General features: G+C 46.3%; 2 protein-coding genes across 5 annotated transcripts in view; one reads left to right on the forward strand and one right to left on the reverse strand.

The window, feature by feature from the left end:
- The window catches only part of LOC144218827 (uncharacterized), a 410,681-nt gene that overhangs the window by 224,337 nt on the left and 175,569 nt on the right, over positions 1 to 10,775 (forward strand). The window contains exon 5 of one of the 4 annotated variants that reach the window (XR_013331274.1): positions 1,142 to 1,227. The exons of 2 other annotated variants lie outside the window; for them this stretch is intronic. Coding sequence is in view for 1 of the 2 variants with exons in the window: in XM_077748804.1 (XP_077604930.1) it covers positions 4,536 to 4,542 (7 nt within the window). In the remaining variant the exon portion in view is untranslated. Of the gene's footprint in view, positions 1 to 1,141; positions 1,228 to 4,489; positions 4,543 to 10,775 lie in introns of those variants that run through there. One more of the 4 variants, XM_077748804.1, reaches the window with a different exon arrangement.
- FOXB1 (forkhead box B1) lies at positions 5,707 to 6,750 on the reverse strand. Its single transcript, XM_077748955.1, has one exon. The coding sequence runs from the start codon at positions 6,748 to 6,750 to the stop codon at positions 5,707 to 5,709; it is 1,044 nt and encodes a 347-aa protein (XP_077605081.1).

Consider the following 10,775-nt stretch of genomic DNA (forward strand, 5'->3'; position numbering starts at 1 on the left):
TCTTGAAAATTTCTCTAAGGAACATATTCCAAGGAAGGTTTTATTTAGGCAGCTATAATTTTTCAGGGGTGATTTCTGATTATTGTTAGTTTCAGCAAATTCGTTAGTTTATAGTCATAAAACAACCAGCTTTTTCTTCAGTATCTTTTTTGTATCTGTAGGTCTGAGCCACCTCCCATCCCTAGCTCCAGATACCAATCCCACAAATTAAAAGAATAGTTTAAATAGGACCATACAAATCTTGAGGGTAAACTGAAAAGTGTTCAAGGTTTTGATGCACCTGGGAAAAGTACCAGGCAAAAAATTTAAAATACAATAGAAAACCCTCCAAATACTTTCTTCTTCAGATCATATCTCATTTAGACTTCAAATTTGAGAAAAACTGGTTCATTCCTCTCTAATCACACCTTGAAAGCTAAGAAATCGGCTTCTTTACCGTGCCCTGCTCTGCCTCTAGGAACAGCTCTTAACAGTCACTGTAAACTTTCTAAAATATTGACACATAAAAGTTAATAAAATGCACCAAAACAAAAATGTCAGCCACAGAAGACACAGATTAGAAGTATTGCCACAAGATTATCTCAATTACCGCTGACACATGTGGCTTGTTTTCCCCCACCCGCCAAACCCCCGTGAATGGGACATGAAAATGCAGGAGGATTCTGAGTTGGAAATTCTAACTAAAGAGTATCTCCTCTGTTGATTTTTACACAAGTTTACCATCAGGCTGCTCAGAGTAGTTAAGAGAAAGAGGGATGTTTAGGGGAGAGGGGAGAAAGAGAAAGAGAGGAGAGAGAGAGAAACAGAGACAGAGAATTGACCAGGTGAGGTTGACAGGTCAGCTTTCTAATCTGTTGCGACATCACTGACCAGATATTAGTTGAAGGAAGAAGACAGATTGACCCAGATGTAATTCTGGTCTTTGAAAACAAGCTGTTTGTGTAATCCCTGCCAAGCAAGGAGGTAAGAGACATGGAGATGTGTGTGATATAATGATACTTCTTTTGATATAAATATAGAGTTATTTAAATCAAAGTTCTCTTAGACCTGCGAGTTAGTTGACCACCAAAGAGCTTCTTGGGAATCCTGAGGCCCACATTGCCACCCCCACTCACTTTCTTCCCCTCCCCCATTTTTTCAGACGCCAGAGGATGCCTGCTGCATCTTGCACTGTAGTGCAAACAGATCCCCGCAAAGAGAGAGGAAGATAAAATGAATTTAAATTCCAAAGGGGTTCCAGTGCCGGTTTCCTAGTCCCCGAGTCAGCAATGTGTTTGTGAAAATTCAGCCTTTTTGTCTCCCAGTAAAAAGGAGCTAAATCTACATCGGTGGCCCAGTCTCGGGTTGCTATTCTTTGCATTTTCTATTCGAGTGAATGAGAGTGAATGAAGTGGCCGGGACCCTTCATTTGATCTACTCAATTGCATAAAGTGACAGAATTCTAATATATTTGTTTAATGCTCTTCAATGGGCTTTCACTTTTTTGCTTGCAAATGAAGCATCCATGGGCAAAGTTTCGTCCCCCTTTAACACTGGGACATATTTCATAACTCAGGCTGTGGTTTGAAGTGATCTTGAGAGGAGTTTTAGACTCAAAAAGTGGAAAATAAAGAAACAGATGTGAAGTTATTGTAAATTCCTAGAGTGGGCTCAGGGGCTATTGTGCCCCCACGGCGGGCGGTCCAGGGGCTGTGCCTTTCATGCTGTAATTGAAACATATTAATTAGATAATTTGTTGTTAGTTTAAACGAAACAAATGCATCCCCTTTGAGGCTTCACAGCCGGTGGGTTGGGTTGTTTTTGTTTTGTTTTTGTTTGGGTGTCTCTGTGCATATGTGGCTTTAGGGGAAAAAAATTGATGTTTACATTACGAATTTGAAAGCAGATCCTGATCCTTCTCATTTCTTAGATACAATTTAAAAAGGGAGTTTCCATTTGTGAAAGTCTTCACGTCCCCTACCCCAACCTTGCGTACACTCATGTAAAACCTGTTTGCAGCTTTCAGCTGGTTTCTTCCTCCAACCTATTCCCCAACTTCACGCCACTCGAGCACCTGGCCAGATTTATGTTTCCAAGACGCCCAGTGTTCTCATCTATTTTAAAGGACGTGAACTCACTGCTATAATATTTAAGCCATTCTGAGAATCATTTACTAGCACTGCTCCGGCTAGTCTTCAGGCTTCTCAAAATCTCCAACTCAGGCAACAGGAACAGTGAGAACTTCTACAGCTTCTCTCTTGAGAAAGTGCACAAAATTCATCCATTGTGTAAGAATTTCCCTTAATCACAGAGAAAGCCACATAAAAACACAGTTTAGTACGGGATCCTGTTAAAAACCAAAAGTAACGGGACAGCCAAGTTTCCAAATAAAAAACCTGAATTAAAAAAAAAAAAAGAATACTGCCCAGTTTTACAAAATAGAAAATATAAGTTAACTGGATCTTCAAGATAAGACTCCCGGACACACACCTCACTGCATGGTGTTGTCTTTTTCAGTTTTATTTTAAAGCTGTGTGTATTGACTTTGGACTTGAGCCAGGTGAAAAGATTTAACATGACAAAGAGAGCCATTGAAGGTATCATAGTTATAAACTTCCTTGTTTGTGGGGGCACTTCAGCTAAACTGGGTGTGAGTCTCAAAGCTGGGGCTGGAGAGGGTGGAGACGTGCGTTTGGGCTGCCTTTGGATTTCTGATCAAGGTCAAAATATCATCAGTGGATTTTTTACTTTACTCATTCAGCTTTGTCTGAGAAGAGATGCCTGCAGTTGTGAAAGGAGGGCTCACAATGCCCAAGTTGTTTCATTCTTTGCAATACACCATGACGAACTTACTGGCTGAAAAGAACATTTTCAGATACTGAGTTGAAGTCACTCCTTTGCTAATTGCTAAAAATCAGAAATTGGATCTGCATCTTATTTACCTCCATTATTAAATGTATGTGTGTGTACATTTATACATAGACCTTCTACTGCTTATTGTAGGACAAATATTTTACCTGATATCCAAGCTGATAACTTATAAAATGTTTAAGGCCCATGTTAGTCTTTTCTGTTGCTTTCATTCCCAGTTCAAATTCAGTGTTAGTAAATTTGATATTGGAATATTCCGGAAATGGTCTTAATTTTATTCGGCAGGAAATAATGAAAATGTGTTTGTTTGTTTGTTTGTTTTTAAATGTAGATGGTGTCTTGTTGAGAACAAAGTTTCAGGAGTTTCCTAGGCCAGGGTGGATAAGTTTTCCAGGCTTTCTTTGCTGATCTTGTTGATATAATTGTGAATTGGGCTTGATGAATGAGTTTAGTTGTCCCCTGTCTGACGAGCTTTAGTAGTAGCTTCATGCATTTTAATCAGCCCAATGATTCACTTATTTTCCAGTTTTTTTTTTTTTTTTTTGGCTGTGTGTGGGATCCTTCCTTTTAAAAAATGGTCACAACAGGATTAATTACCCTTTGCATTAATCCTAATTTTTTTCCCCCAGATAACCCTCTAAATAATGTTAAGGGTCGCAGGTGCTAAGGATTCTCCTTATAGAGAATAGTGATCAAGATTTTTGTGTGGGTTTCTCTGTATTGCACAAAGGCCTTTGTTTAATCGTATTACACAGTAAAGTGTTAATCACCATTTAAGTTTTTCTTTGTCTTGTAACTTCATTAGTTGAATACACACCTCACTCTAGAAATACTGGGACCCCTTCAGTAAAGTTTCAGTTGGCCTTCAACCACAAATTCTGGGTAAATTTTAATTCCCTGCAAAAATCTGAGGAAAAGCAAATACTTAGAGTCATTTAAATTAACTTCATTGAGCATTGCTTTCCCACATGAAGGAATGAAAAGAAATCTGTTCTACTCAAACTGAACAGGTTTCTTGACATGCAAGGTGAACTTCTAGGTAACTTCTGAGAAAGAAGGTTTCAACAACTGAAATAAAGGAGCAGGGAAATGAATATTCTCAGATGCATCAGAATATGAGTATTGAGGAAACAAATCTGTTCTTATCTACATGTAGACTCTACCTGATTTCTACATAAGCCTTACATGCAGTCTATTTTGTAAAATGTATATTTTAAGATAGACAAAAATACATAGAAAGTATTGCATTTTTTAAATGACAGTTTTCCAGCACTACACCTGTGCACCTGATGATCTATTCTAGAAATAGCTTCCTCTTTTCCTCTGCTTCAGGAATACCTTTGAATCATTTCTCCCTCCCTTTCTTATGCAAATGTATCAGAGGAGATCTATTTTAGAAATAAGATATGAAAAAGCCAAACTACTCAGACAATGTACTGCAAGAAGCGTACTTAGAGGGACTACTACGTCTATTTTTTGTAAAGTTACTGTTTGCAGCAGCTCTTCAAAAACACACAAAACTAAAATTTGAATTTATGTATTTTAATGAGAAAATATTATTTGGACTAGATTCATAATTTAATGTAGACACCTTTTTAAAATTCTTTGTCTTAAAACAGGCATGCTGGGAACAAGAACATCAATATTTAAAATGCCATGCTAATTCTGAACAGGGAAGGAGAAAAATGAAAGGTAAAAATTTTACAGCCCTATGACAACTACAACTTTTTCTTTTTTAATTTAAGCAGGTCACACCAGAACAACAGTTCGTTTTCCAGCAAATTACCTAAGAACTCTAAAGGAATATAGCAAACAAAAGTGCATTTTACACAGTGTATAATCATTCCTATTCACAAGCATTTACATCTCTTTGCAGCCCTTTAGCTTCTTGGGAAAATTCTTGTAGCAAACAGAAAGACTTGTCCACGGGAGACCTATCCGGTGACATCTGCTTCACGTTACCAGTCAGCTATCTAAATTCTGCTAGAGTTGCCCTTGATGCTTTCTTAGTTTGGGCTTATTTCATTTTCTTTTTCGGTTTTTTTTTCCTTCCAACAATAAAATAAATAGCTAAAAGGTCTCTAAGTAACAGGAAAGTTAACATCCCAATTAACTTTCCCATCCCCCTTTCCCACCCCTAAACCTGGCCAGAAATGAAGAGTAAACATTCACATTACAACAGGTACTTGTAAAGTGGGCTTTGCCCGCTCGCCCGCCAAGCAATACAGATTCAAGTTCACTGTTTACATTTTACCGGGCGCCTTTGTAAACAACACTGCAAGGTTACTTTTAGTTTTGTTTTGCCTGTATTGAGGACAAGTGTCCCCTTCTCAGTTTGGCAGCCTCTCCCCTATCTCCCTGTGCCTGGAGCCTCTGGCGGGAAACAAAACCCTAAACAAAACAAAACAAAAAAAAAACTCCACAGAAGCTGGGGAGGCAGGGCCGCTACTTCAGGAAGCTGTGGTCCGCCCAGCCCCTGCCGGATGGGCGGAGGCGAGTCGGGTAGGAAGATGAGTGGTCCCTTTTCCCGGCAGATTTCCAAGACGTAAACGAGATCCGGCCCTCAGCCGTGCGGCTGTAGCCCTCAGGGGAGATCTGTGCCGGGAAACCTCTGCGGCGCTTTCTCTTGTCTAGGAACTAACTGCGCGCTGTCTGGAGCCCCGCCGAACCCGGCCGAGCGAAGACGCGCTCCTCTACGCAAAGGCGGGAGGCAGGATTTCCCCTGCCTCTTAATTGGGAGGGGGTTTCAGGGTGAGGGGCGGGAATCGGAAGGCTTGGCCCAGGTGCCCTCTGCCTTCCCCTCTGGCGGAGGTGAGGACCGCTCCCACGCGCCTCCAGGCCGTCTGCAAGTTTGTGTTATGTCTCCTGGGTCCAAAACAAAGTTCTCCTAGGGGAGAGAGGGTTGGCCGAAGGTGAAATGGACAAGTTAGGGTTAGGATGGTGGTCTTGGATNGCGGGGCTGGTGAGCGTTTCACTGGGAGTGGCGGGGCTGCTTTGGCTGGTGGCTGTTTGCGAGGACGTGGGGCTGAGCGAGGGCGGCGAGTTCGAGAGCAAGGTGGGGATGGGCGCAGGCAACGCGGGCAGCGCGGGCACTGCGGCCGGTGTGGGCTTGATGGGCACCGGGATGGCGGGCAGCGTCTGGCCTGCTGCGTGGCACAGTGGCTTCAGTGGCACGCCGTAGGCGCTGTAATCGCCACTAGCCATGGAGATGGGGGTGGCCGAATCGATCATGCCTGCGGAACCGTACACGTGCGGCCAGCCAGTGCCCAGCGAGCTGCTCATGGTAGTCAACTGGTTGGGGAGCGGGTAGGCGGCGGGCACGGGCTGCATGGCGGAGAAGGCCAGCCCCCCAGGCATCTTGTACTCTCGAGCGATGATATTCTCTATGGCGAAGGGGTGCTTGAAACCCGAGGGCTGCGCCACGCCGCCCAGGTTGTAGGCGGCAGCAGGCATCTGTGGCAGGTGCGTGCCGGAGGCCGCAAGCGCACTGAGGCGCAGCTTGGCCTGCTGTTGCAGATACTGTGCGGCGTCGGCGGGCTTGCTGGGCGCCAGGTGGTCGGACTTCAGCACCTTGAAGCGCTTGCGGCGCCGCAGAAAGCTGCCGTTCTCGAACATGTCCCCGCAGCTGGGGTGCAGCGCCCAGAAGCTGCCCTTGCCCGGCTGGTCTGGCCGCCGCGGTATCTTGATGAAGCAGTCGTTGAAGGAGAGGTTGTGGCGCAGGCTGTTCTGCCAGCGCTGCGTGTTCTCCCGGTAGTAGGGGAAGCGGTCCATGATGAACTTGTAGATCTCGCTCAACGGCAGCATCTTCTCGGGCGAGCTCTGGATGGCCATGGCGGTCAGCGAGATGTAGGAGTAGGGCGGCTTTTGGTCGCTGTACGTGTTGCGGCCGGGCCGAGGCATCTTGTTTGCCCCCTTCTTGCTCTGGGTCCGCGCGAGCCGGCGGCTGCTTGGATCTGAACAGGGGGGAGATAAAGGGAAGGCGGGAGGCATGGATGCATAGACAGACACCGCGAGGTCAGCCAGGCCGAGTACAGACCAGACGTGGTGGGTAGGGGCTGCGACGCCGGATCAGCCTGAGCCCGCGCTCTTGAGCTGGCAACTTTGAGCGCAGAATGGGATGCGGCAAAGGGGCGCGGAAGGGGAAGCGGGTGAGCGGCGCGGGGTAAGCACGGAAGGAAGTACAGACCTGGAGCAGGGACTGGGGCAGGGATGCAACCAGAGGGCTCACCTTAAAGTTGCTCCAAGTTGTGCGTCTGCATCCGGGATGGCACTGCTCTGGGGTCCCTCCCGGGGCGCAGCGTCTGGTCTCGGCTGGCCTTCGTGCGTCTCTGAGCCTCGCAGCTCAGCCCCGCAGCGCCCGGAGCCGACCAGTCCTTAGCGCTTCTGGCGATGCGCTCCCTGGGCGGCAGAGCACGGCTGCGGAGTCCGGGTGCAGACGGTAGCAGCGGCGGCCTCGGGGCTCCGGAGGGCGCTGCTGTGGGCTCCGCGGCTCCGCTGAGCTAGGTGGCTGCCTCCATGTCCTCCCTCGAACCATCTGATAGTTTTAAGCGGTGACAGGAGCAGAAAAGACCCCTGTAGCGGCGCTTCATTAATGTGCCACTTCTTAGCTATCATATGACAATCGCCTTGGGAGGAGGAGGAAGAGGAGGGGGAGCGGGGGCTGCAGAGGGAGGGGACTGAGCAAGACGGGAGAGCCTGGCCAGCTCTGGTTTCTTTCACACCTATTTACATGGACACCTTGGCCAATAGGAATCACTTCCAGCTCAAGACTGAGCGCGGGGGAAGAGCCTCGGCCACCGGTGGTGAGCGGGATGCCGGCCAGGGGTGCGCGGTGTGAAGGTATGAGGAGGTGGCGGCCGCGGAGCAGGGATTCAGGCGACCACTCACGTTCACAGACCGAGCTGCCGCGCAGATGATGTTTGACATGGAAATTGCTTGGCTGGGGTATTCTGTTTCCTCTGCATTGTATCGGGTTTGTATTGTTAGCTAACGTAAGGCACAGCTTTCCCTTGAAGCGGACCCTTTTCCTGCGCATGGCAATACGGGGCTGGTTGCATGGGTTATTATAATGAAAATACACCCTTCCCCCTAGTCTTCCAAGAGGCAGGTCAAAGTTTGATTTGACCTTCCTAGGCTGCTGCCATAGCTCTACACTGTGGGTGTGTAGCCTTAAGTGATGGGGTTTAGAAAATACAAAAATATAATCCAACAGGTCTGTGTAAACCCCATTTTGTGAGTGTACTGGCCAAATTAAAAAAAAAAAAACTCTGGGAGAATAGTCGGGATCTTCACTCTAAAAGTCCTCTGGGAATTTAATTAGGCACAGGATGAAGGTTCTGGGGCTGTTGGGGCAGACAGTGTGTGGACCTGGGGGAGGATCTGAGTATGTTTGACACGCTTTATCACCAGATGAAGGGCAGGGTCTCATGTTTTCCCCAGGTGGTTTGAAACTTTAGGAGTTAGGCATTGCCTGGAAGTTTGCATTTTAGGGCCGGAACTTTCTCTGCTTCTCCCTCCCCCCCCTCCCCCCCCCNTATTTAGGGTTTAGAGAGCCTAGCAAAAGCTGCCTGCAGACTCACTGAAACAGCAGTAACTTCTAGACTGGGAAAGAACCAGAGATTTTCCTTTTTGGGAGAAAGGAGAGGGCAGGGATATGCCTAGGGTACCCCTGTCTGGTGCTGGCAGTAGGCTCCCTTAGGTTCGGATTAGTCTCCAGAGATGCCATGAATTATCATCATCATCATTATCATCATCATCATCATCGTCGTCGTCGTCATGGTTGGTGTCGGCGGCATCATCATATTGCTATGAAATAGTGAGTCTACCCTGCGTGCATGCACACAGTCAAGGAATAGATGATAGCAGTTCCCACTGGTTTCTGCACATCCTTCCACCTTTATGGTTTTTAAAAAGAAATTCCTTTTCCCTTTTACCTCGTTAAAAACTCAATACCTAGAGCCCACACTGAATCATCTTCAATCCCAAAATGTGAGAATTATTTTTCCCCAGGAGGAGGAGGTGATGGTAGTGATGGTGGAGGGCGAGTTCTGGGTGTGAAGTTTGGACACTTAGTGATATTCGAGCATTATCAGTGGTGATGTTGGGGGTTAGCATAAAAATCTTCCGGCACATATGCGCGCATACACACACACACACACACACACACACACACACACACACCTCCATTAACCACAGTTTCAGAGGTGGTCAATAACTCACCAAAACGTAACTTAAACACGATGAATTTAGGAGATTAAACAATTTCATTAATATTGAAATGGCTCTTGCATCTGGGCTGCCTCGCTTGAGATGCAAGCACACGTTTTTCAATATTAACAGAAGTGCTTGAAGAAAAGAATAATGTCATCTTCTTAATTCGGAAAAAATAACCAGGAGGAGGAGGTGGGTTCGAGGGCTAGAGGCGGGATGCTGACCTGTCCCTGGGGGCTCAATGAGGGCAGATAAACCCTCCACAGATAAACCAGTTGGACTCTGGACTCTGTCCAGCTGCGGCAGAAGGCAGCGGTACTTGCCTGAGCTGTGCGAGATTCAGCTTCTAATGTCGGGCGGTGTTTTGAGGTGTTACTGGGCATGGCCCAGTTTGGTTTGACGGTCCTGGGATGGGAAGAGCTGGGGAGACCTGGAACCCTGATGAAGCATAGTAGTAAGAGCTTGTGTTTTCCAGATGGAAAGGCATTGGTCCACAGCGTTCCTGCTCCAGAAGGCACCTGGCCTCAGGGATACAAGGAGTGCCTGTGGAGGAGGCAGGAATGCTCCTGGGAAGGAAGGGCACCAGCATTGAAGCCCCCAAGGATCTTTTAGGATCTTCTTAGCAAATGTGTGCATACTGATACACAGAAACATAGATAAAACATTGAGAGTGGTTGGATTGGGATATGTAACGAAAAGAGTAAAAGATCTCAGTTCCCCCCAGTGACAGCCAGGAAGATTCTTTTCTCCAGGGTGTGTGCGCATGCTTGTTGTGGATGGGGGATGGGGAGAGAAATGTTTTCTTGTTTTAACAATTGGCATTTTGTTGCCCTGCGAAGGCCCTTTGTATGGCTGTGGAAATCATTGCTTGGAGTAAACAGAAGATTAACTAAATTCCAAGAGTGGAGACGTTTGGATTAAAAAAAAAAATCTAATTTGAAATAAATTTTTGTCCATCTCCCTGGGCAAGTTGTCACCACCAAGTTTGAGACATGTGAGGATACAAGTAGGAATTCGTGTCTCAGGAATCTCCAAAATTTGGCTAGAGTGAGGATTGGAGGTGAGGTATATCGCCCATGCCCAGGATTAATTAAGGAAATGGAGCCTAATTGCACAAATTTGCCCTGGGTGGGGTGAAAGAATTGTGAAATACACATTTGAAACAGGCACTTTGTTACAAAATTGTATTTCAGATCCTACTGAAGAGCCCAGGGGAAGGGGGAGGGGATTTGCATGTCATTTACACCGTTTTAAGACTGGTATTATGAAGAAGAGGAGGGAAGGAGTACTTTCCAGAAATCTTGAAAAGTGCATCAGAGTCTATTGTACAGAACCCAAAGCAAACAGAGGCTCTGGGGAGGGGGCACATCCGACTCTGAGGCTTAGGGAGTTGTTGGGAAAACTGTATAAAATACACATAAGTCAATTATACCCATGTGCAAACCAAATGGAAATCTCTTTCATGCAATAGCCATTCATCGCCTCCGCAGAGCCCACCACCGACCACCTTTCTGCTTGGAGAGTTCGCAATAGCCTCTTTTCCCACAAGCTGGACCACACACGGCTACAGATTTCGTAATAATTTATGCTAATTTCCCTCCATAAATCCACAATTCGCTTCAGTGGCACCCGGGCTGCTGAGAGAGTAAAAAGGAGACAGAGGGGTGACAAATACAATATTGATTTTGATTCCTTCTGTTGTCAAGCAGGTGTAT

The sequence above is a fragment of the Crocuta crocuta genome, unplaced genomic scaffold (genome assembly GCF_008692635.1).
Source record: "Crocuta crocuta isolate KB4526 unplaced genomic scaffold, BGI_CrCroc_1.0 scaffold130, whole genome shotgun sequence".
NCBI classification, from domain to species: domain Eukaryota; kingdom Metazoa; phylum Chordata; class Mammalia; order Carnivora; family Hyaenidae; genus Crocuta; species Crocuta crocuta.